This window comes from Hypanus sabinus, chromosome 10 (assembly GCF_030144855.1).
Source record: "Hypanus sabinus isolate sHypSab1 chromosome 10, sHypSab1.hap1, whole genome shotgun sequence".
NCBI classification, from domain to species: domain Eukaryota; kingdom Metazoa; phylum Chordata; class Chondrichthyes; order Myliobatiformes; family Dasyatidae; genus Hypanus; species Hypanus sabinus.
Window position 1 is genome coordinate 10809367 of NC_082715.1, and position 27622 is coordinate 10836988.

Here is a 27622-nt window from a genome sequence, read left to right on the forward strand (position 1 = left end):
TTTTTTAGTTGACTTTTGTTGGATTTTAAAAGCTTCCCAATCATACAACTTCCCATTCACTTTTGCTACCTTATGTGCACTTTCCTTGGCTTGTATGCAGTCCTTAACATCCTTTGTCAGCCGTGGTTGCCCACACCTGCCATTTGAAAACAACTTCTTCCATGGGATCTGTGCCTTGTGAACTATTCACAAAAACTTCAGCCATCACTGCTCTGCCATCATCCCCACCGGTATCCTCCTCCATTCCACCTGGGCAAGTTCCTCTCTCTCATGCCTCTATAATTCCCTTTATTCCATTGTGATACGGACACATATGACTTGTACTTCTCCCTCTCAAATTGCAGTATAAATTCAATCATATTATGATCACTGCCTCATAAGGGTTCCTTTACATTAAGCTCCCTAATAAGATCTGGGTCATTACACAAAATCCAAGATGGCCTTTCTCTGAGTAGGCTCATACATAAGCTGCTCTAAAAAACCATCTCATAGCATTCAACAAATTCCCTCTCTTGTGATCTAACACCAATCTGATTTTCCCAATCCTCTTGCATACAGAAGTTCCTCTTTACAATTGTGTCATTACCCTTATCATGGCTGATTTATTATCCCTTTCAACCCCATGTTCCTACCATCTCCCCGTAACCTTTGATGCCCTATCTAATCAAGAACCTATCAACTTCTGTTTTAAGTATACACAATGAACTGGCCATCATAGCCGTCTGTGGCAATGAACTCCACAGACTGACCACCCTCCAACTAAAAAAGACCTGTCTTCTCATCTCTGTTCTAAATGGATATCCCTCTACTTTGAGTGTGTGTCTTCTGGTCCAAGACTCACCCTAGAAGAATCTGCCAGTTGTCCAGGCTCCATCTAATTGTATACAAACATAGACCATTACAGCACAAGAACAGGCCCTTTGTCCCTCAATGTGCTGAACCAAATAAATTAGTAATCAAATGGTCAACTAAACTAATCCCTTCTGTATGCACAGTGTCCATATCCTTTAATTTAAAAGTTTCTTAAAAGTCCTGAATGTATCTGCCTCTAGCCACACATTCCAGACATCCACCACCCTCTGTAAAACCCTTGCCTCTCACATATCCCTTAAATCATCTTCTTTGATCTCAAATGCATGCCATCTGGTATTAAATTTTTCAACCCTGGGAAGAAGAAACACTGCCTGTCTGTCTGCTCTATCTGTGCCTCTCATAATCTTATAAACCTCTATCAGATCTCCACTCTGCCTCAGCGCTCCAGACGAAACAAACCAAGTTTGTCCAACCTCTCATTATAGTTCCTGCCTTCTGATACCAGAAACATCCTGGCAAATTGTAACTTCATTCTCCATGAAGGTCTTTCTTGTCAGGCCTAAACTCCAACTTGAACTTGGATTGGGCAGGCAGTTCACTGCCAAATGCATCCATATCCTGCCTCCATCCTCTCTGCCCCAACCTGCTACTGCCACCTGCTGAGATGAGAAGGGACTTCTTTAGCCAGCGGGTATTGAATCAGTGGAATTCATTGCCACAGATGGCTGTGGTGGAGGCCAAGCCATTGGGTATTTAGAGTGGGCGTTCATAGGTTCTTGATTAGTAGGGGTGTCAGAAGGCAGGAGAACAGAGCTGAGAGGGGTAATAAATTAGCCATGATGGAATTTGATGGGCTGAATGGCCTAGTTCTGCTCCCATGTCTTATGATCCTAATACGGTGGCTAGTTCACATTTTAGAAGACAAGTACACCTAATAGGGTCACAGAGTCAAAGACTCACAGAACAGTACTGCACAGAAACAGGTCCTGTGGCCCATCCAGTCCATGCTGAACAATTGAAACTGCCTACTCCCATCAACCTGCACTGTCATGCCAGCTATCCATACCCCTACCATCCATGCACCTAGCCAAACTTCTCTTAAGTGTTGAAATCAAGCTCACATGCACCACTTATGCTGGCAGCTCATTCCACACTCTCACCACCCTCTGAGTGAAGTAGTTTCCCCTCATGCTCCCCTTGAACTTTTCACCTGGAAACTCAGAAGGGCAGGCCACCCCCATGAAAGGGGAAGCAATGTCAATATTTCAGGGCAGTGACCTTTTTTTTTTTTTTTGATTTTCACTTAGATTTTAGGTTCCTTTGTGCAATTGTTTTAAAATCACAGTCTGTGATATTGCTGAATAATCCACCATGTTCCAGTTTTTTAATTGTTGCAAATATTATTCCTCACTTCAATGAAGAAATATCTTAACCAATAGCCTTAGGAACATGAGTTATTGGTATATACGAGGCCTTTATTCCTTGGAATGTGGAAGATTGAGAGGAGATGTGATAGAAGTATACAAAATTATGAGGAGCATGCATAGAAGCAGGCTTTTTCCATTGAGGTTGGGTAGATCTAAAACTGGAGATCATGGGTTAAAGGTGAAATGTGAAATATTTAAGGGGGAATCTGAGGGGGAATTTCTTCACTCAGAGAATGGAATGAGCTGCCAGCATAAGTGGTGTATGCAGGTTTGATTTTAACATTTAAGAGACATTTGGATAAGTATATGGATGGGAGGGCTATGACCCAGGTCCTGCAATTTTACAGAGTCCTGCAGATCTGTTTCACTTTGCTTCTCTTATTGTCACACTTCTTGCCATGCAATCAGGAACAAGAGGCCTTGTCAAGAACCTCTCTCTGCGCAGGCTGGAGAAACCACAGAGGCTTTATCAGGAACCTCTCTCTGTACAGGCCTTAGAAACCAAGCGGAGGCTTTATCAGGAACCTCTCTCTGTACAGGCCTTAGAAACCAAGCGGAGGCTTTATCAAGAACCTCTCTCTGTACAGGCCTTAGAAACCAAGCGGAGGCTTTATCAAGAACCTCTCTCTGTACAGGCCTTAGAAACCAAGCGGAGGCTTGTCAAGAATCTTTCACGGTGCAGGCCTGAGAAACCAGGCAGAGGCATGTGCTTGTGCTTTTCAATAACCTTGTCACAGGGTTGCTTGGAGTATTCCTTTGTCTTCATGGTGTAGCCTTTGTCAGGATACTGACTCACCAGCAGTTGGACCTTCCAGATACAGGTGTATTTTTACTACAGTCAATTGAAACACCTAGACTGCATACAGGTGATCTCCATTTAGCTAATTATGTGACTTCTAAACCAATTGACTGCACTAGTGATGATTTGGTGTGTTCCAAGGGATATTCAGTATATACTGTATTCATGTAGATAATTTCTGCTAATTTTAACCTCTTGTCTCTAAGCTGTTGCTGTTTTGATCAAAGTTGTTTAAATCTTTCTCTTCTCACACTAACCTCACATTTCCTAGTTTTGGACTCAACTACCTGAAGGAAAAAACTGTTACTATCCACCTTGTATATGCCTCTCCTCATTTTAAGCATTTGTGTTGGTTAGGTTTGTGAAAATTTGACCCCTTCATGGAAGCAGAGTTGAATGAATAAAGACATACCAAGCGAAGCAAACGTTGTAGCCAAAACATCTTCCAATCCAAGGACTCTACGATCCAAGGTTTTGTGTAGGGACATACTAGAGGGCTTCGTTGGAGGTGATAGAGATAGTTTTAGGTAAGACACAGTTCAGAGGTGTAGAAGAACAAGTCCTATTGATGGCACAGGTCTGGGTGTCTTCTGCGTCATGTTCCCAGATGATTACAGGGCATGCTGGGATTGAGGTCAAACAAGGTTCTGCTGCATACAAAGGGTGTTGCCATGGTAACTCCAGAGACCTCTATAGTGTCATAAACCATAATAGCTCTAAATTCTCCATGAAAATTTGATTAGTGCCAGAGACCTTGAGATCAAAATTCCATAAGAAGCATCTTGTGCAGGATTTAATCTGGAAATAATTCAGAAAATATGTAGCTCGGGTGGTTGATGATGACGTCTCCTCATATAGAGATGAAATGTTTACAAGTAAATTGCGAAGACTGGAGAACAACTCAACCCAACCAGGATATAATTTGTTTAGTTCATGAGTGATTTCAAAGCTGCTTCTGTGCTCCACTTTGGTCTGATTCTTGTGAGGATTTAAATGTCCTACATTGCTTGTGACCCTGCCTGGTTTGCACCTAGCACTGAAATAGATAGCCTTTCATTAATGTCTGGTTTTCATAGAGTTTCTGTAAATGCCTGCAAGAAAATGTATCTCAGGGTTGTATATGGTGGCACATATGCAGAGTCATAGAACCATAGAAAAGTACAGCTCTGTAACAGGCCCTTCAGCCCATTTAGTCTATGCAGAGCTATTTAAGCTGTCTATCATCCATGTACCAATCCAAACTTATCGAGCTTATATGCACCACTTGTGCTGGCAGCTCATTCTACCCTCTCACCGCCTTCTGAGTGCAGAAGTTTCCCTCACGTTCACCTTAAACTTTTCCCCTTTCACCCCAAATCCATGACCTCTAGTTTAAGTCCCACCCAACCTCAGTGGTAAAAACCTGCTTGCACTCACTCAATGGTTCAAATGGTTCCAGTTAATAGCTGAGAATGTATACACAGTATACAGCCAGAAATACTTACTCTTCACAGATGTCAATGAAATAGTAACAGAACCCCAAAGACTGAATGACAGAAAAACGTTAGAACCCCGCAAACCTCCCTCCCCTCCCTCCAGCAGCAAAGTATCAACCTTCTCCCCCTCCCCTCACCGGTCTGAGAAGAAGCATCAGCCACCACACCTCCTGCCTTGCAAACTGACCTGATCTAGAGTTCATCAAAGCCACTGTTCATCCCAACTGTTCTATCATCATTTTGCATACCTCCATCAAATCTCCTCTCAATCTACGTTTCAAGGTATAAAGTCCTAATCTATTCAACCTTTCCTTTTAACTCCAGTCCTTCAGACCCAGAACATCCTCATACATTGATGATAAATTTGCTCTGAACTTTGCCTTTGAAGTCATGCTGTGTCTTTGCTTGGCATCATACAGAAGATCCATAGGTTTCCTGCACTTTCAGAAATTTAACATGGTGGCAAAATTGGTCAGCCTATCTCACTGTGATGAACTTGACGGTGGATTTTGAGCTGTAGAATTGCACAATCCAGAAACAGAACCATGAAATTTATCTTTGTGGCAGCAGTACAGTAAGATACATAATAACAGAGAAAAAACGTGGATTACAGTAATTGTGTGAGTATTTATAATATGCAGTGCAAAAGTAAAAAAAAAAGTAGTGAGGTTTGGTGTTCGTTCAGAAATTGGATAGCTGAGGGGAAGAAGCTGTTCCTGAATCATTGAATGTGTGTCTTCAGGCTTCTGTTCCTCCTTCCTGAAGGTAGCAGTGAGAACAAGGCATGACCTGTGTGATGTGGTCCTTAATGATGGATGCCAGCTTTTTGACACATCACTCCTTGAAGATATACTGTATTCCTTGGAACATAGTAGATTGAGGGGAGATTTGGCAAGAGGTTTACAGAATTATGAGGGGTATAGATGGGGTAGATGCAAGTGGGCTTTTTCTACTGAAGTTGAGAGGGACTACAACCAGAGGTCATGGCTTTTAAGGGTAAAAGGTGAAAGGTTTAAGGAGAACACGAGGGAATGTCTTCACTCAGAGGATCGTGAGAGTGTGGAATGAGCTGCCAGCAAAAGTGGTCTGTGCGAGCTTGATTTCAAAGTTTGGCAATGTTGTACATGGATAGTAGGGATATGGAGGGCTATGGTCCTAGTGCAGGTTGATGAGAGTGGGCAGTTTATCTGGTTTTGGCATGGACTAGGTAGGCCAAAGGGACTGCTGCTGTGCTGTACTTCTCTATGACTCTACAATGTGGAGGTTAGTATCCATAATGGAGCTGATTGAATTTACAACTCTCTGCAGCTTATTTCGATCCTGTGCAGTAGCCCCTCGCCCCCTTCAGTAATTCTCGCTGTGCACTTGGGCCATATCCATACGCTAGGCCAAACAGGGCCGTTAACAAAAACTCTCAAATGAGAAACAAAGCCAACACTGCGGCTGAAAGGAATAACTGAACATGAAACAAATACCACTCGTCTTCAGAGTCATTTGACTCAACAGTCCAATTTCTCAGGCAAGGCCGAATGCAAGCAGGCAGCAAAACGTTGCTGTGCTTTGCTCAAGTCTTGACAAGGACTATGATGAAAAGAATGGAGTTAAATACCTTCACAATGAAATAATAATTAGCTGACACATGCATGTTCACCAGTGCAATTGCAGGATCTGCTGCACTGCCAAATCCACTGTGACAGCTGTGATGTTGCATCCAGGTTAGGTCCTCAAAGATATTGACACCCAGGAGATTGAAATTGCTCACTCTCTCCACTCTGATCCCGCTATGGGGACTGGTGTGCGTTCTCTCGCCTTGCCCTTCTTGAAATTCACAATCAGTTTGTTGGCCTTACTGACGGTCAGTGCAAGGTTGTTGCTGCATCACCATTCAACTAGCTGGTATATCCCATTCCTGTATGCCCTCTTTCCACCCTCTGAAATTCGCTGACAATCGTTGTATCATCAGCAAATTTATGGATGGCATTGGAGCTATGCCTAACCACACTGTCATGGGTATAGAGAGTGTAGAGCAGTGGGCTAAGCACACACCCCTGAGGTGCACCAGTGTTGACCATCAGTGAGGAGGAGATATTATCACTAATCCGCACAGATTCTGGTCCTCTGGCTAGGAAGTTGAGGATCCAGTTGCAGAGGGAGGAATAGAGGCCCAGGTTCTGGAGCTTAACAATCAGAACTGTAGGAATACACACAAAATGCTGGTGGAACGCAGCAGGCCAGGCAGCATCTACAGGTAGAAGCACTTCGGGCCGAGACCCTTTGTCAGGACTAACTGAAAGGAAAGATAGTAAGAACTGTAGGAATGATTGTGTTAAGTGCTAAGCTGTTGTCAACGGACAGCATTTTGACACGAGTGTTTGTATCCCATTTATTTGTACTTACTCCTTGGGGTTCAGTGTAAATGGTGACACCTTAATGAATTGAGCATTGGTTAATTGAAATGATTGTCTGGTTACTGGTGGTAGTGCCATATGTACCTGCCAGGTTTTCTATAATAGTTGGCATACATAATACTGCTTTCCTGTTTAAACATGGTGTCCTGAAGCATTAATCCTCTGACTCATATGGCTCTTTACCCTCCATGTGAGTATTTTCTACAACTACGAATGCCGTATCTTACCATGCGAAGGTCTTGGGCACATCTTTCTCTCTCCCTCATTAATGAGAGGGCCTGCCTGAGATGTCGAGGTGCTGGGATAGACAGTAGATTTTGATGGACTCTGGGGGCTTTGCTATTGATTGCATGTGGGGTGGGGGGATGCGGCTGATGCTTTTGCTGGAGCAAATGGGGGAGGGGAAGGTGGAGGGGGAGAGTTGATGCTTTCGCTGCTGCTTGTGTGTGAGGGGGACTTTGAGGTTCTACCATTATCTATCATTCATTCTTTGGGGCTTTTTTCTGCTTTGTGAATGTCTGTGAAGAGTAAGAATTTCAGGTTGTAAACTGTGTACATTCTCTGATATTAAATTGAAGTGTGTGTGTGTGTGTGTGTGTGTGTGTGTAGAGAAAGAGATAGCTAGGGTGCCTCAGATGCCCATAGTACCATGGTAATTTTATGTATTGCACTGTACTGCTGTCGCAAAAAATAAAACAAGTTTCATTGCACATATCTCAATTGTGGACTGAGAGTGGGAAGGGGACTGGGAGAGGGAAGTCATGGTTGGGGAAAGGGGAAGGAAGAAGGAAGTACCAGAGAGACATTCTGCAATGATGAATAAACCATTTATTTGGAATCAAGTGAACTAGCCTTGTGTCTCAGGGCTGGGTGTGTCTGTACCCTCAGCATCCCTCCCCACCCCAGCACTCCATCTCTGCTGCCTGACCCATACCCCTCCTGCTCCACCCTCACCATTCCCAACATCCTTTACTGTCTCCAGATTTACAAGCTCCATCTCTGCTCCACGTTGACAAATACAGTATATATGTGCCTAAGATTTTTGCACAGTATTTATGTGACCTTTCACTGTTTTCCCCATCTCTGCCTACAAAACAGCATACCAGAATCCCTGTAAATTATTTGATCTCCCAAATGGAAAAAAAAGTATTTCCAAAGAGAGCAGGAAAGTTTCCAGTGTGGGAACTAATCCTGAACCGTTAACTCTGTTTTTCTTTCCATTCAATGCCGCCTGACCTGTTGAGTATTTCCAGTAGTCTTGGGTTTATTTTACCCGGCTGCTGTAATGAATATTTTCACAAACCTCAGATTGAAAATAAAACATAATTTTAGAGTTAGTTAATTATACCATGTGTCCAACTGGCATAATAAATATGAGATTCTGCAGCTGTTGGAAATCCACAGCAAAACACACAAAATGCTGGAAGAAGTCAGCAGGCCAGGCAGCATCTAAGGAGAGGAATAAATAGTCAACATTTGGGGCTGAGACCCTTCATTGGGATGATGCACTGTCAGGGATTTTTGTTTTGTATTTTCAAAGTATTAAAATAATTCAAAAAAACACAGGGGAGCCAGAAAAGGGAGTGTAACTTCGAGTTTATTTTCAGTGAAAAAATATATATGATTACTCAAATATTATTGAAATATTGAATACACAGCAAATGTGGAGCCTATTATCACTCTGAGTCTGAGGCCTCCGTCGGTCAGAGTTGACCGGTGATATTGCGTCCTAGCTGTCTAGACACACAAGCCTGGGCAGCTCGATATGGAGGGCAAGCTCCCCCTCTCCATGTAACTGATGAACCCAAAGGAATGGCAGAGACTGAGACAGTTTGATACCAGCAGCATCGCAGGAGTTGCCAGTCAGCATTGAACACAACGCAGGACTGCCTTAGGGACTCCAGCTCCGGAATTTTCCCTTGGGATTTGCTCCCGAACCCTTCCCCATGAGAGGGTATAGCCACAAGGCAGCGGAAGTTTCAGATCAGGATTTTCCTTCTTCGAGATGAGCTGCCAGCCACAGCTGACAAATCCCATCTGCCGAAATGACTGGTTTTAAGATGCCAGTATCCGCCTTAACCCCTTCTTCTGTCAGCAGAAACAATTCTGTCAGGCGTAGTAACTAAGTCACTCTTGAAGGACAGGAGCTGGGCTTGGATGTCAGAGGCTATTTGGGGTGAATGCCATTGGGGATCATTTAATAGGTAGAGGGATGTTATCCCCATTACCGCTCCCGATTATAACAACTTAAGGAACCCTATCAGTATAGGGCCTTTATTCCTATACTGACTTTTCAATGAATGAAATATTTTTTAAGTCTGCTTAACAATGGTGAAAATGTTCAGCTCAATTGGTGCCTTGAGAATCATTGGGTCACATTTATTAGTTGTTTGACAAGCACCGTTTGTATTCATTTGCACATTGGTCGTTTGTCGGTCAAAGTTCAAAGTTCAAGTTGAAAGTTCTCAGTAAATTTATCATCGAAGTATATATACGTCACCATGTACAACCCTGAGATTCATTTCCTTGCAGGCATTCACAGTAGAACAAAGAAGTACAATAGAATTAATAAAAAGACTTCTCGCACAGACTGACAAGCAGACTGAAAAAATAACTTTGGGTAATTACCCCCCCACCACTTCACCATTCCACATGCCCACTCTCCCTGGCACACTTTCTGTCTGTACCTGCCCATCACCTCCCTCTGCTGCTCCTCCCCCTTTCCTTTCTTCCATGGTCTTCCATCCTCTCCTGTCAGATACCCCCTTCTCCAGCCCTCTATCTCCTTCACCAATCAACTTCCCAGCTCTTTACTTCACCCCCCCCCACCGCTTTCACCAATCACTTGCCACCTTTTACTTCTTCCTCCACCTTCATATTCCGGCTTTTTCTCCCTTTCCTTTCCGGTCCAGATAAAGGGTCACGGCATGAAATGCCGACTGTTTATACTATTCCATGGATTGTGGCCGAACTGCTGAGTTCCTCCAGCATTTTGTATGTGTTGCTGATAAGAGACAATGTGTAAAAGAAGATAAACTGTGCAAATAGAAAGTAAAACAAATATAAATAAACAAATGAATAATACTGAGAAGATGAATTCTTGAAAGTGAGTGCTCAGGTTGTGGAATCAATTCAGAACTGAGGTGAGTGATGTTATCCACACTGATTCAAGAGCCTGATGGTTGAAATCTTCCCTTCCCTAAATGCTACAGACAGACAGACATACTTTTTTGATCCTGAGGGAAATTGGGTTTCGTTACAGTCGCACCAACCAAGAACAGAGTAGAAATACAGCAAAATAAAAACCAGTAATAATTAAATAATAAGTAAATTATGCCAAGTGGAAATAAGTCCAGGACCAGCCTATTGGCTCAGGGTGTCTGACACTCCGAGGGAGGAGTTGTAAAGTTTGATGGCCACAGGCAGGAATGACTTCCTATGATGCTCAGTGTTGCATCTCAGTGGATGTCCTGCGTCCTGCATATCGTGAAAATCTCTAAGTTTGCCTGTTACCTGCTGATGTATAATTTTTTCTGTGGCATTCTACTGTTTTTCCGTTATTCCTGTGAATGTGTGCAGGTAACAGATCTCAGGGTTGTCCTGTACTGCGTAACGTATCATTCGTTTGTTATGTGCCGAGTTGTATGATATAGTCTTTCCATGACCTTGATTGTTCTTGGCAGATGTTTCTACAGAAGTAATTTGCTATTGCCTTCTTGTGGGCAGTGTCCTTACAAGACAGGTGACCACAGCCATTATCAATACACTTCAGACTGTCTGCCTGGTATCAGTGGTTGCATAACCAGACTTGTGATCTGCACCGGCTGCTCGTACGACCATCTACCATCTGCTCCCATGGCTTCACATGACCCTAATTGGAGGTTAAGCAGGTGCTACACTTAGCCCAAGGGTGACCTGCAGGCCAGTGGAGGGAAGGAGCACCTCACACCTCCTTTGGTAAACATATATTTCCACCCTGCCACCCAAATGGTAACATATCCATAATTAGATAATAGCTTTACTTTGAACTTCGACCTGCAATTCACAAAATGGCTATTGCTTTCAAGCCAAGCACATTGTTCAGTCCTTTAAGGAGTCGGGGTTGATGGATCAGAGGAGGTGTGGTGTGTAGCTTTGGAGTCAGTGGTACAGAGGCCAGAGCCCACAATAGATGAAGACTGCTTTCTTCTCTTCCCATTTGAAAATGGGGCAGCATAGCCACATAGCAATTAGTCCAGTGCTTTAATTCAATTCCCACCACTATCCGTAAGGAGTTTGTACATTCCCTCTGAGACTCTGTGGTTGCCTCCCAGTGCTCCAGTTTCCTTAGACTTAGGCTTAGTGAGTTATGTCGGTGCTGGGAGCACAGTGGCACACACGGGCTGCTCCCAGCACAATCCTCTCGGATTTGATTTGACACAAACGACGCATTGCTCTGCATGTTTTGATGTATAGGTGACAAGTAAAGCAAATTTTTATCAGACCTCTTTCAATCGCTAGTTTTTTCAATGATCCATTAATCTGAATGTATTTGTGTAATTTCATGCAGTGGTAACAAATATCATTCCAAAGTTTGGCATGGTAGTGTAGTGTTTAACACAATGCTTTCCAGTGCCAGCGCCCTGGGTTCAATTCCCACCACTGTCCATAAGGAGTTTGTGCATTCTCCCCAGAACCACGTGTGTTTCCTCCGGGTGCTCTGGTTTCCTCCCACATTCCAAACAGGCAGGTTAGTTGGTCATTATACATCAGAGTTGCTGAGCAGCAGGGCTCAAAGGGCCAGAGGGCCTGCTCAAAACCTTATCTCAATAAACCAATAAATCTTCTCAAACCAGTTCCTTTGACATTAAGTATTGCATTTGTGTTTCAGACGACAACTTCTCTGTAGAAGAAGAGGAGATGCATTCGTTCAGATGTGATCAAAGTGGTTTGTATATTTCTCACGTTACAATTTAATTCTATGAAATCAATGGCTTTTAAGTTTGCTAAGCAATGGAACTGAATTGGTTCTCACAAGTGGAGAAGAGTACATCTTGGTGAAACTTCCATTTGTTGCTTTGCTTGACCAATAACTGTGTCTCACAGAGCCATTTCATGCTTCCTTGCCACCACAGACAAGGAGGCCATTCAGTCCATCAACTCTATGCCAGTTCTAAGAGCAGTCCCACCAATCCCATTATTTCCCTGGAACCTTTTCTCTTACATATGCCTGTTACCATAAGACCATAAGACATAGCAGCAGAATTAGGCTATGTGGCCCATCGAGTCTGCTCCAGCATTTAATCGTGGCTGATCCAACTTTCCTCTCAGCCCCAATCACCTGCCTTCTCCCTTTATCCCTTCATGTCCTGACCAATCAAGAATCTATCAACCTCTGCCTTAAATATACATAAAGTCGGCCTCTACAGCTGCCTGTGGCAAAGAATTCCACAGATTCACCTCTCTCTAGCTAAAGAAATTCCTTTTCCTCTGTTGTAAAAGGATGCCCCTCTATTCGGAAGTGGTGTCCTCTGGTTTTAGACTCTCCCCCCATAGGAAATATCCTCTCCAGATCTAACTAGGCCTGTCACCAGTTGATAGGTTTCAATGAGGTCATCCTTCATTCTTCTGAATTCCAGTGAATACAGCCCCAGAGCCGTCAAACACTCTTCACATGACAAGCCATTCAATCCCAGAATCATACCCCTGTGGGCTTGATGCACCATCAATAACTCACTCTGAGACGTGAAGGCGAGATATCGGCTTTTATTGACTGGAAGAAGAAACAAGCAGTGAGTGACCACCATACTACATCCTGGAGACTGAGGCCGGGCTCAGGCCTTGATCGCCTTTATACAGGGGTCTGTGGGAGGAGCCACAGGAGCAGTCAGCAGGGGGCGTGTCCAGACAGGTATATGTAGTTCACCACAGGGCTCAACCACAAGCTGCTCCAAAAAGCCCTCATAGAAATTCCTCCTCCTGTAATCCAGCATTGACTCAATTTTTCCAATCTACCTGCATATTGAAGTCTCCAATGACTATTATAAATTGCCTTTCTGACATGCATTTTCTATCTCCTATTGTAATTAGTAGACCACATCATTACAACTGTTTGGGGGTCTGTATAGAACTCGCACCTTTTCACCCTTGCAATTCCTTAGCTCTATCCCCAATGATTCAACACATTCCGAACCTATGACACCTCTTTCTAATGATTTGATTCCATTTTTTACCAACAGACCAAGGCCACCCCCTCGGCCTTCCTGCCTATCCTTTCGATACAATGTGTATCCTTGGACATTAAGCTCCCAGCTATAATCTTTCAACATGATTCAGTGATGTCTACAGCATCATACCTGCCAACCTGTAACTGTGCTGCAAGTTCGTCTGCCTTATTCCAGATACCGTGCACATTCAGATACAACATCTTCAGTCCTGTATTCACCCTTTTCGATTTTGTCTGCCTTTAACATTGCAACTAAAGGCCGTTGACAGCAATTCTGCCCTATCAACACCCTCTCCTCAATATACATTGCCTCTGTTTGTAAACCAGCTACCTCATCTTTAGCACTATCATCCGCCTTTCCTACGATACTTCTTGCATTGAAATAAATGCACCTCAGGACACTATTCACACCGTACTCAACCTTTTGATTCCTAACTTTGGCTAAAGTCTTCCCAACATCTGCCTCCCTAACCTCTTCACTAGTGGCACTCTGGTTCCCATCCCCTGCAACTCTAATTTAAATCCCACAATGCAGCATTAATTAATCTTCCTGTAGGATATTGGACCCCTTCAGCTCAGGTGCAAATAATCCTTTCTGTACAGATCCCACCTTTTCTGGAAGACAGCCCAACAATCTAAAGATCTTATGCTCTCCCTCCTACACCAACTCCTTAGCCACGTATTAAACTGTATAATCTTCCTAGTTCTAGCCTCATTACACCTGGCTCAGGGAGCAATCCTGAGATCACAACCCCGGAAGTCCTGTCCTTTAACATGGCGCTGAACTCCCTGAACTCCTTATGCAGAACCTTGTCTCTTGTCCTACCCATATCATTGGTACCCACATGGACCATGACTTCTAGCTGTTCACCCTCCCAACTAAGAACGCTGAGGAATCGATCCCAGACCCTGGCACTCAGGAGGCAATGTACGATCCAGGAATCTCGTTCTCAACCACAGAACCTCCTGTCCGTTCCCCTAACTAATGATCCCCCTATCACCACAGCAAGCCTCTTCCCCCCCCCCCTTCCACTTCTGAATCACTCAGTGCCAGAGGCCTGACCACTGTGACTTTCCTCTGTCAGGTCATCCCCAACTCCCAACCACCAAGAGTATCCAAAGTGATATACCTGTTGTTGGCAGGGATGGATAGGGGGTGCTCTGCACTGGCTCCTTAAAACTTTTCCCCTTCCTGACTCTCACCCAATTTCTTGCAACTTGGGTGTAACTGCCTCTCAATATGTCCTATCACCCCTTCAGCCTCCCGAGTGATCCAAAGTTCATCCAGTTCCAGCTTCAACTCCTTAATGCTGTTTGTTAGAAGCTGCAGCTGGATGCACTTCTCGCAGTCAGGGGCACTGGAGGTCTCCCTACCTTCCCACATCCCGCAAGATGAGCATTCCACTATCCTGCCTGGCATTTCTCCTGTCCTTGCTGTGCAGATATAAAGAAGAGAAGGAAAAAAAACTTCAGCATTTCTTTCCTTTGCTTTCTCTGAGTGAAGCCTCTCTCCTCTGAAGCTTCGAAGAACTAAAGCCTCAAGATCATCACTCTGACTCTGTCCACTCAGATGATGGCTGCTGTGCTTGTACCTGCCTTCCTTTAATTTGCTCTTGCTAATCAATCCAGGCGCTGATTAGTCACTGGTCAAAGCTCTGTTACACTGCCATGACCTGCTCTTGCCTTTTATCCTCGTGTAGTGGGCCTGATTGTAGTCCACTCCTCTCCAAACTTCCGATGTTTGGATTGGCCGCAGGTCAGGGCTCTGTTACGTATAGGCTGAACAGGAACAACAATAGGGTAGTGTGATTAAACGCTTTAACTGACTCATGATAGTCATGGTGCATGCTGGGATCGCCAAACTGCACCGGCCAAGACAAAAACATGCGCAATCGCAAGCCCATGCCAAAGAGAGAGATCCTCCTGATTCACCAAGCGATCGATCGGCTGCGTGCACACTCGCCTCTGCAATCAATCTGATATGGTAGAGTACCCTTTAACAGCTCCAAATTTCTCCTCTCATCTAGCTGTGGTGAGGTGAGTTTACAGAAGCCTGTTCACTGGGCAACCAGCACGTTCTCTGATTATGAGGGGAAAACTGCGGAATTCACGGGGAGAATGTTGAAAATCCTTGTGGCAGTCCTGGAGATCAGAATCATGGTCAGGCTGCTGTGAGCCTGCGGATGTTGTATTACCCACAGCATCTCTGCGTTACCCATTCACATGCCAGCTTGGGGCAGCCAACACCCACATAGATGCTCTCAAGGTTTATAAGGCCTTGGTCAGATCACATGGAGTATTGTGAGCAGTTTTAGGCCCCTTATATACTGTAAGAACAAATATGTTGGCATTGAGGGAAGTCCATAGGAGTAACACAAGAATGGAAGGGTTAATGTATGAGGAGCATTTGGCAGCTCTGGGCCTGTACTCACTGGAGTTTAGAACAATGAGGGGGGATCTTATTGAAACTTATCAAATGGAGATGATGAGGGGAGTCCAGCATCAGAGAACACAATGCAAGAATTGGTCATATCACATCTTCTTGTTCGAGAAAATGGTAGTGGTATTGGAATTACTGTATTATTGTCACTAGGACCAAGGTACAGTGAAAATCTTGACTTGCATGCTACAAAACAAATCATTACACAGTGCTTTGAGGTAGAATAAGTAAAACAATAACAATGCAGAATGATGTGTCAAAGTTACTGAAAGAGTGGATGATAAAATGCCATTCCGTAACGAGGTACTTCTGATTGTGAGGCCAGGAGTCCCTCTTATCAGGCAAGAAGTCCAGTCAAGAGACTGCTAACTGGAATAGAAGCCCCCCCCCCCCCAGACTCTTGCCTCTTCTCACCTGCCTATCACCTTCCCCTCGGCCCCTTCTTCCTTCCCTTTCTCTTCTTTCTTATCAGATTCCTTCTTCTCCAGCCCTTTACCTCTCCTCCCAATTGTCTTCACCTTTCACATTCTAGATTCCCTCCTTCCTCTCCCCCACCTTTTTACTCTGGCATCTTCCCCCCCTTCCTTCTCAGACCTGATGAAGGGTCCCAGACTGAAACATCAACCGTTTATTCCTTTCCATAGATGCTGCCTGATCTGCTGAGTTCCTCCAGCAGTTTGTGTGTGTGTGTTGTTTTCTGTCTTCTGCCCAGTTGGAGTGTGGGGGAGGTGGGGAGAAGAGAGACTCTCTGGGGTGGGTAAGGATTTTGATAGTGCTAGCTGCTTTACTGAGGCGGTGGGAGGTACTGACACAACCCATGAAGGGGACTCTGTTTTCTGTGATTAGCTGAGCTAAGTCCATAACTCTCTGCAGTTTCTAACGCTTCAAATGTTTAAAGCACACCCAGAGTTTGATTAATCCTGATCAGAGCCAATGTTTTTTAGACCAGCCCTTAGTGAGTTCTTATGGTGTTCCGAGACGAAGGAAGGTATAAATTACAGGACCTCGATCATAGTTCCAAGAGCAACAGTAAATTGGATGAGATAACCTGTACTTGCAGCTTTTACCTCACTGCAACATTTATTTTCCAGAGAACCCATCAAAACTAGCAGGGTTATGTAAAAAATATCAACGTTCATCTTAAGTTTGTGTTGCTCAGTGGTAGACGTGAACTCCTAAAAGTAAAACTGTGCTATGTAGAAAACTAATTAGTGCACTCGGAAGTACTTTGATTCCCAGATTAATTTTAGCAAGAGTGAAAACATATGGTCTTTGAAACCTTGCAGCTGTGTTTCTAGGTCAGAAATATTTGCTTTGGTATAGTTCATAGCAGTAACCACATGAGGGATTCAGACTGAAAATCCACAGCCCAGCATTCTGTGATACAGCAACTCCCATGGTTTGGCAGACAAATCTATAATAATTATAGACTTATAAAATAATAATACTATAATAATTATAGATTATAGAGGGACAATTTCTAGAATGCCTATGAGATGGCTTCATTTTAGACGGCTTTTCTAGATTGGGTATTGTGCAATGATCTTGAATTGATTAGAGAGCTTAAGGTAAAAGAACCCTAAGGGACAAGTGAACATAATATGATTGAATTCTCCCTGAAATTTGAGAAGGAGAAGCTGAAGTCAGTTGTATCACAGAACATGGAACACAGAAAACCTACAGCACAATAACAGGCCCTTTGCTCCACAAAGCTGTGTCGAACATGTCCTTACCTTAGAACTACCTAGGCTTACCCATAGCCCTCTATTTTTCTAAGCTCCACCTATCCATCTGGGAGTATCTTAAAAGACCCTATCATTTCCGCCTTCACCACCACCGCTGGCAGCCCATTCCACGCACTCACCACTCTCTGCATAACAAAACTTACCCCGACATCTCCTCTGTACCTGCTTCCAAGCACCTTCAAACTGTGCCCCCTCATGCTAGCCATTTCAGTTCTGAGAAAAAGCCTCTGACTATCCACATGATCAATGCCTCTCATTATCTTCATTATCTCATTATATGGTCACTTCTCATCCTCTGTATCATAGAACATATAGAACATAGAATAGTACAGCACATTACAGGCCCTTCAGCCCACAATGTTGTGCCGACCCTTAAACCCTGCCTCCCATATAACCCCCCACCTTAAATTCCTCCATATACCTGTCTAGTAGTCTCTTAAACTTCACTAGTGTATCTGCCTCCACCACTGACTCAGGCAGTGCATTCCACGCACCAACCACTCTCTGAGTGAAAAATCTTCCTCTAATATCCCCCTTGAACTTCCCTCCCCTTACCTTAAAGCCATATACTGAACAGTGGTGCCCTGGGGAAGAGGCACTGGCTGTCCACTCTACCTATTCCTCTTAATATCTTGTACACCTCTATCATGTCTCCTCTCATCCTCCTCCTCTCCAAAGAGTAAAGCCCTAGCTCCCTTAATCTCTGATCATAATCCATACCCTCTAAACCAGGCAGCATCCTGGTAAATCTCCTCTGTACCCTTTCCAATGCTTCCACATCCTTCCTATAGTGAGGCGACAAGAACTGGATACAGTATCAGTGTTACAGTGGAGTAAAGGCAATTACAGAGGCATGAGAGAGGAGGTGGCTGGAATTGATTGGAAAAGAACACTGGCAGGGACGACAGCAGAACAACATGGCTGAAATTTTGGGAAGCACTTTAGAAGGTACAGGAGTTATATACGTCCCAAAGAAGAAAAAGTATTCTAAAAGAAAGATGACACAACTGTGGCTAGCAAGAGAGGTCAAAGGCAACATAAAAGTCAAAGAGAGGGCATATAATAGTGCAAAAATTAGTGGGAAGTTGGAGGATGGGGAAGCTTTCAAATATCAACAGAAGACAACTAAAAAGTCAATAAGAAAGTAGAGATGGAATATGAAAGTTAGCTAGCCAGAAGTATCAAAGAAGATACCAAAAGTATCTTTCCGATATATAAAGTGTAAAAGAGAGGTGAGAGTAGATATTGGACCGCTGGAAAATGATGCTGAAGAGGTAGTAATTGAGGACAAGGAAATGGTGGATGAACTGAGTAAGTATTTTGCATCAGTCTTCACTGAGGAAGACATTAGCAGAATGGTGGAAGTTCCAAGTGTCAGGGGTCATAAAGTCTGTGAACTTAGTATTACTAAGGAGAAGGTTCTTGGGAAACTGAAAGGTCTGTATGTAGGTAAGTCAACTGGCTTTAGATGATTTGGACAATGGGATCAACATGTACAAAACAGTGCACCCTAACACCTTCACCATCACTTTGGGAGATTTTAACCAGGCCAGTCTGAAAAAAATCACTAAACAATTACCATCATCAGATCATTTGCAATACCAGAGGAAACAACACAATGGACCACTGTTACATCACCATCAAATGTGCTAATTCACTCCCTCACTTCCTCACTTCAGGAAGTCTGATCACCTGGCTGTACTTCTACTCCCTGAGTATGGGCAGAGACTGAAGACTGCAGCACCAGCAGTGAGGACCAAGAAGGTTTGGACAAGGAGCACCTACAGGACTGCTTTGAATCAGTGGACTGGACTGTATTCATGGATTCATCTTTGAATCTGGATGAGTACACTGCAGTTGTTACCGACTTCATAAAAACCTGTGTGGATGAGTGTGTGCCTACAAAGACTTGCTGTACATTCCCAAACCAAAAGCCATGGATGAACCAGGAGATACGTGGTCTGCTGAAGGCTAGATCTGTGGCATTCAAGGTTGGCGGCCCAGGCCTGTACCAGAAAACCAGGTAGGACTTGGGGAAGGCTATTTCAAGGGTGAAGAGATAATTTCGAATGAAGTGGGAGGCAACATCAGATGTATGACAACTCTGCCAATAGTATGAATGACAGCGATGCTTCACTACCAGGTGACCTTAATGCCTTCTATGCCTGCTTTGAAAGGGAGAAGCTGTGAAGATCCCTGCTGCATCTGGTGACCATGTGTCTCAGAGGCTGATGTTAGTCTCTCTTTAAAGAGGGTGAATCCTCGTAAGGAGCAAGGTCCTGATGGAATACCTTGTAAGGCTCTGAAAACTTGTGCCAACCAACTGGCAGGAGTATTCAAGCACATTTTCAACTTCTCACTGCTGTGGGCAGAAGTTTCCACTTGCTTCAAAAAGGCAACACTTACACCAGTGCCTAAGAAGAATAATGTGAGTTTCCTTAATGACTATTGCCCTATTGCCCAGTGGCACTCACAATTACAGTGGTGAAATGCTTTGAGAGGTTGGTCATGACTAAACTGAAATCCTGCCTCAGCAGGGACCTGGACCCACTGCAATTTGCCTATCGCCACAAAAGGTCAATGACTCTTCATTTGGCCTTAGACCACCTGGACAATACAAACACCTATGCAGGGATGATGTTCATCGACTATAGCTCAGCATTTAACACCATCATTCCCATGATCCTGATTGATAAGCTTCAGAACCTGGGCCTCTGTACCTCCCTCTGCAATTGGATCCTCGACTTTCTAACTGAAAGACCACAATCTGTATGGATTAGTTCCAGCAGACTAGAAAATTGCAAATGTCACTCCACTCTTCAACAAAGGAGAAAGGCGTAAGAAATGAAATTATAGGCCAGTAAGTCTGACCTCAGTAGCTGGGAAGATGTTGGAGTCCTCTGTCAATATTGTGGCTTCAGGGTACTTGGAGACACATGGTAAAATAGGCTGTAGTCAGCATGGTTTCCTCAAGGGAAAATCTTGCTGGACAAATCTGTTGGAGTTCTCTGAAGAATTAATAAGCAGGATAGACAGAGGAGAATATGTTGATGTTGTGTACTTGGATTTTCAGAAGGCCTTTGACAAGGTGTCACACATGAGGCTGCTTACCAAGCTATAAGCCCATGGTATTACAGGAAAGATTGTAGCACGGATAAGTCAGTGGCAATTGGCAGGAGGCAAAGAGTGGGAATAAAGGGAGACTTTTTTGGTTGGCTGCCGATGCTAGTTGTGTTCCACCGAGATCTGTGCTGGGGCCGGTTCTTTTTACATTATTGTTAATGATTTGGATGATGAAATCGATGGCTTTGTTGCAAAGTTTGCAGATGATATGAAGACAGGTGGAGGGGTTGGTAGTTTTGAAGAAATAGAAAGGCTACAGAAGGACTTAGATTAGGAGAATGGGCAAATAAGTGGCAGATGGAATTTAGTGTCAAGAGTTGGGAAGTGTACGGTCATACACTTTGGTAGAAGGGATGAAAGGATGACTATTTTCTAAATGGAGAGAAAATACGAAAAGACTGAGGTGCAAAGGGACTAGGATTCCCTAAAGGTTCATTTGCAGGTTGAGTCTGTGGTGAGAAAGGCAAATGCAGTGTCAGCATTCATTTCAAGAGGACTAGAATGTTAAAGCAAGGATGGAATATTGCGACTTTATCGAGAACTGGTGAAGCATCACTTAATGTATTGTGGGCAGTTTGGGCCCCTTATCTTAGAAAGGATGTGCTGAAACTGGGGAGGGTGCACAGGAGATTCACAAAAATGATTCCAGGTTTGAATGGCTTGTCATATGAAGAGTGTTTGATGGCTCAGGACCTGCATTCACTGGAATTCAGAAGAATGAGGAGTGACCTCATTGAAATTGTCGAATGGTGAAAGGCCTTGATGGAATGGATGAGGCAAGGATCTTTCCCATGATGGGAGAGTCTAAAACCAGAGGACACAGCCTCAGAATAGAAGGAAGTCCTTTTAGAATGGTGAGGAGGAATTTATTTAGCTAGAGTGGTGAAGCTGTGGAATTTGTTGCCACAGGCAGCTGTGGAGGCCATGTCTTTATTTAAGGCAGAGGTAGATAGATTCTTGATTGGTCAGGGCATGACCAGTATAGGGAAAAGGCAGGAGACTGGGCTGAGAGGAAAAGTGGATCAACCAGGATATAATGGTGGGGCAGACTCAATGGGTAAATAACCTTAATCTACTCCTATGTCTTATGATCTTATGTTCCCCTTAAATTTTTCACCTTTCACCCTTAACCCATAAAGAGATGAAGAGTGAAGAACCATCTCATTGGCTCTTCATTCAACCCTGCGACATCTGGACAGCAAAGACACATACATCAGTATGCACTTTATTGATTACAGCTCAGCATTTAATACTATCTTCTCCTCAAAACTAATCAATAAGTTTCAAGACCTTGGTCTCAAAACTGACTTGTGCAATTGGATCGTGGATTTTCTCACTTGTAGGCCCCAGTGAGTTTGGGTTGGCAATGTCTCTTCTACGATCTCCATCAGCAGAGGTGCACCACAGGGCTGTGTGTTTGGCCCCCTACTCTACTTGCCTTACACCTATGACAATGTAGTTAGTGCAGCTCCAATACCATACTCAAGTATGCTGATGACACCATTGCATACAGGAGGGAGTTTGCAAAATTGGCTGAGTGCTGTCATAGCAACAACCTCTCACTCAATGTCAGCAAGATGAAGGAGACCAGGAGAAGGAAACTAGAGGACCTTGAGCAAGTCCTCATCTGTGGTCAGCAACTTTAAATTCCTTGGTGTTTCTATTTCAAAGTTCTGTCCCAGGCCCAGCACGTAAGTGCAATTGCAAAGAAAGCATGGCGGAGCCTCTATTTCCTTAGGAGTTTGTGGAGATTTGGTGTGACAGCTAGAATTTTGACAAACTTCTATAGATGTGTAGTGGAGAGAATATTGACTGGCTGCATCACAGGTTGGTATGGAAACAGCAATGCCCTTGAATTGAAAATCCTGCAAAAAATAATGATTATGGCCCAGCCCATCATGGATAAAGCCCTCCCCAGCATTGAGCACTTCTACATGGAGTGTTGTCGCAGGAAAGTAGTATCCATCATCAGTGACCCCCATCACCCGGCACCTGGTCTCTTCTCACTGCTGTAACAGGAAGGAGCCTCGGGACTCACACCACCAGTTTCAGGAACAGTTACTACACCTCAACCATCAGGCTCTTGAACTACAAACAAGTGAAAATCTGCAGATGCTGGAAATCCGAGCAATGCACACAAAGTGCTCTTGAACCAGAGGGGATAACTTCACTCAAATTCACTTGGCCCATCATTGAAATGTTCTGACAGCCTATGGACTCACTTTCAAGAACTCTTCATCTTTTATCCTGGAAATATCGTGGTTATTTATTTAGTATTAAAAATTCATTATTTTTGTATTTGAAATTTGTTGTCTTCTGCACTCTGGATGAATGGCCAGGTTGTCAGATCTTTCATTGATTCTATTATGGTTAAAATGGACAACAAGTATTTTTCGAAGGTGTTCCTTCCTCAGATTTTTTTTGTTTGTGATAGACTGTTTGAAGCAGAACACACCTATAATTCCAGACTACTTGTATCATGTAAGAGTTTGGCGAAACAAGAAATTAACTTTTATTGAATATAATGCATATAACTTTCATTGAATATAATACATAATGGTGCTGATGCTTTGCAATAATTCAGCTATGCTGAAAATCTTTTGTGGATGATATTCATTTGCGCTAAGTGTCTGAGGCTTCTCACTTAAGTTTCCAACCATAATGAGCCAGAATTGATGGAGTCCAGTTGACCTGATTCCATTTCTCTGTGATCATAATATCCTGGTGAAACCTTTCACCATGCTCGTCACTGACAGTGCCAAGATTAGTAGAGAAACAGTATAAATGGGGATGCAGAAAAAAGAAAACAGTTTTATATGTTTGAGTATGTTGTCAACCAGGTGCATGTAGTTTGGTACTCTGTCGTTGCCAAGAAAATTTTCAACAACATCCTTGAATGCCTTCCATGTGATTTTCTCCGGTCCCACTGGAAATTCTTCGAATTGCTTTGTTTGTTTGTTTGATTTATGGACCAACAAAAATACAATCCTGATGAGGGGTCTCATCCCGAAATGTTGACTGTTTACTCTTTTCCACTGATGCTTCCTGGCCTGTTCTCCAGCATTTTGTGTTTGCTGCTGTTAATTGGTTCTGTATTTCAATAAGATAGACTCTTTACTTCACAATCTACCTCATTATGATCTTGCACATTACTGTTTATCCTGTACTACACTTTCTCTGTAGCTGTGACACTTTATTATGCATTGCTATTGTTTGACCCTGTACCACCTTAATGCCCTGTGTAATGATTTGATCTGCATGAACAGAGTGCAAGAAAAGATTTTCACTGTATCTCAGTACATACATCAATAATAAACCAATTCTAGTTCCAATCCCAAAATTCTCAGAACCCTTGTGTAAGCTGTGGTGTGTCTATGGTAAAAAAAAACAGATCTCCTTCTCAGAGGAAGATGATTGGTAGCATTTGCTGTGGTTCGAAACCAGGGGTGCTGCACTAGAGAGTTCCAGTCTGTATTTCCTTTTTCCAGGTACTCACCCAATGTTTATGGGGAGATGTATGGAAAGTGTCTGTAAGGGAAGTTAAAATTTTCTATCTGGTGTAGTATACTATCACAGAGTTCTTCTTTCTGGAACTGTCCCAGTGAAGTTACTGATGGGGTGTGGTATACGGAGACAATAAATATTTTGTATATCATTATCAAGACATTTTGGCTCCTAGTGCATTGGTTGCAATTGTTGTGTGGGAGGAAAATTATCTGGAGGAGATATGGTATTTCCTTTTAGTAAAAGGAAATAGAATCAAACTTGGCTTGATACAGGAGGTTGCAAGTTCGAATCCCCATTCAACAGGCTGTGAAAATGAGTGGTAAACACAGGAGATTCTGCAGATGCTGGAAATCCAGAGCACGCACAGAAAACGCTGAAGGAACTCAGCAGGTCCGGCAGCATCTATGGAACTGAATAAAGAGATGATGTTTTGGGCTGAGATCCTTCATCAGGACTGGAAAATGAGGGTTCAGCTTTTTCTCCTTTATTTCCTAAAGATCTGGAGGCTGAGAGAAAACCTGATAGAGTTTTTTAATAAGTTATGAGAGGCATAAATCGAGTAGATAGGTCAGAATTTTTTTCCTAGGGTAAAATGATAAACACCAGAGAACGTGCATTTGTGGTTATCGGGGTGAAGCTTAAAGGCAACGTGAGTGGCAAGATTTTTACTGGGGTAGCAGCGAAATTAGGCAGCTTGGTAGAGCTTTGGGTGGCAGGGTGGAGATGCATCTCTTGCAAAGGATGTGTAAGGCACTCCTTCCCTCTGTTAGCCTGGTTATGTGATCACTGACACCAGGCAATCTGTGAAGAGTATGGACTGGGGTTACCCATCTTGTAAAGACACCGCCCAGACGAAGGCAATGGGAAAGCACTTCTGCCAAGATCAAAATCTGTCAAGAACAGTCATGGTCATGGAAAGGCCATGATCGCACACATCATACAACATGGCACATTATGAACAAATGGTACAGTTTAAAAGGTATTTAGACACATGAAAACAGAGGGGTACGGATAATGCGTAGGAGGAGACACGGTGGAAATTGTTATCAAGGTTAACACAACATTGTGGGCTGAATGGTCTGTCTAGTGTTGTACTGTTCCATGTAATTACAGGACTTGAGCTCCTGGAAAATCCAGTGCTTGAGTTTATGCTGAGTGTTGGGATACATTCAGAGAGATTTCAGAACTTCCACGACATGAGGCAGTACGGTACTGTATAGTTAGCACAACGCTTTACAGGACCATTGAGCCTGGTTCGATTCCTACTGCTGCCTGTATGAAGTTGTACGTTCTTCCTGTGACCATGTGAGTTTCCTCTGGGTGCACCGCTTTCCTCCCACAGACCAAGGACGTACCAGTTAGTAGGTTAATCGGTCATTGTAAATTGTCCTGTGATTAGTCTAGGATTAAATCGGGAGTTGCTGGACAGTGTGGCTCGAAGGTCCAGAAGGGCCTATTCCATGCAGTGTCTCAGTAAATAAATAAAGCCCACATTTTGTACAGTAGAACAGTTGAAGGAACTTTGGGACTTGCAGATACGTCCAAAAGTGGAGCTCATTTGCATCAGTTTTAGAACTCGCATCCTCATGTTCACATACATTCACAGCTCAGGGTGATATTGACCACTCAAACTCTAACCAGATTCAGATGTATTTTTCATCTGCACATCAAAACATAAGGTGAAATGTATAATTTGCATTACAACAAACCTCACCCAAGGACGTGCTGGGGACCGCCTGCAAGTGTTGGCATACATTTCAATGCCAATAATCTCAAAATGCTTCCGTTGACCGCACTACAAATATAAAGCATGATAAATTTTGGAATGACTCATAATATGAGAGATTGTGATTATTACAACTTGTAGAGAAACCAGTTTTCAACAAAGCAAGGAATAGTGACACATCAGAAAGTAGATTTTGCATTGGTGTATTTACATCTTTTTTGCATAAATTCTATGAGAGTGCATTTTATTCCATATCTCAAAGTTTTGGGTGATGATTTTTGAAGAGTATAAAGGCAAATTTTGGATAAACATAGACCATAGAGCCCTACAGCACAGACACAGGCCCTCCAACCCATCTACTCCATGCCAGCCTGGTTTCAGTCTGGTCCCATCTACCTGCCATAGAGGTCCATAGCCCTTCATACCTCTCTCTTCCACACAAAAGCTCTCAAGTGTTTTGTGAATACTCTAAGGGCAAATTTTAGTCATTCAAATGGCCAGAACACAGTACAGTAACTAGGAAAACTGCTTATACCATATGTATGGTGACTTTAAAGTTGTTTCAGGATCTGTTCAAATATTGTGCAGTCTCATGGATATTCTTTTAAGGGGCATCATGTGAGAAACGTGTCAGCCAATTCATACAAAATTTCTTCTAAACAAGCAAGTTGCAAAATCTAATACAACAATTTACAAGAAGTAGATACGCTGAGTACAAATGATGTGATTTTTAATAATACGTGGACATATTTCTCACTCAACTTGCAGATACAGTTTTGTTTTCTAATGAAGCAGAGAGGACTACAAGACCTGGCTGTTGCAGGTGCCAGGCTCCATGCTCACTAAGTGTGGCTGTCAAAGTGCTGTACATATTTTTTAGTTGTCTCATCATAGCAGTTGCTGTCTTGGCATCTGTAGGTAAGTTGAATTTGTTATTTAGACCCATTTCACAATGTTTTACTGATCTAATACACTGATCGTAACTGCATGAATGGACAGACAGTAGCTCCTGAGGAGTGCGTGCGTCAACGCCAGGGGTGCAGGATACAATTAAGAGCAACAAACACAAAATGTGATTACAAATGTCACTCCATTCTTCAAGAAGGGAGAGAGGCAGAAGAAAATAAATTATAGGCCAGTTAGTCTGATCTCAGTGGTTGGGAAGATGTTGGAGTCAATTATTAACGATAAGGTCTCAGGGTACTTGGAGGCACGTGATAAAATAGGTCCTAGTCAGTATAGATTCCTCAAGGGAAAAGCTTGCCTGATAAATCTGTTGGAATCCTTTGAAGAAATAACAAGCAGGATAGACAAAGGAGAATCAGTTGATGTTGTGCACTTGGATTTTGACAAGGTCCCACACTTGAGGCTGCTTAACCTACGAGTCCATTGTTTTACAGAAAAGGTTCCAGCATGGTTAAAGCAGTGGCGGATGGGCAGGAAGCAAAAGGTGGGAATAGGGGGAGTCTTTCCTGTCTGTCTGACTGTGATTAGTGGTGTTCCACAGGGATCTGTGTTGGGACCGATTCTTTTTACATTATTAATAATAATTTGGATGATGGAATTGATGGCTTTGTTGCAAAGTTTGCAGACGAAATGAAGACAGGTGGAGAGGCAGGTAGTTTTGAGGAATTAGAGAGGCTACAGAAGGATTAGGAGACTGGGAAAAGAATGGCAGGTGCAGTACGGTCAGCAACTGTATGGTCATGTACTTTGGTAGAAGAAATGGAAGGGTTGACTATTTTCTAAATGGAGAGAAAATATGAAAGACTGAGGCACAAAGGAACTCAGGAGTCCTCGTGCAGGATTCCCTAAGGGTTACTTCGCAGGCTGAGTCCGTGGTGAGGAAGGCAAAAGCAAAGTTAGTATTCATTTCAAGAGGACTAGAATATAAACGTAAAGATGAAACTTTATAAAGCACTGGTGAGGCTTCACTTGGAGTGTTGTGAGCAGT

General features: G+C 43.3%; 1 protein-coding gene across 6 annotated transcripts in view; it reads left to right on the forward strand.

The window, feature by feature from the left end:
- scara3 (scavenger receptor class A, member 3) overlaps positions 1-27622 on the forward strand; it is a 117332-nt gene that overhangs the window by 17825 nt on the left and 71885 nt on the right. For all 6 annotated transcript variants that reach the window (XR_009514251.1, XR_009514250.1, XM_059981411.1 and 3 more), the window contains exons 3-4: positions 11793-11849; positions 26437-26586. Coding sequence is in view for 4 of the 6 variants with exons in the window: in XM_059981411.1 (XP_059837394.1) it covers positions 11793-11849; positions 26437-26586 (207 nt within the window). In the remaining 2 variants the exon portion in view is untranslated. The remainder of the gene's footprint in view (positions 1-11792; positions 11850-26436; positions 26587-27622) is intronic.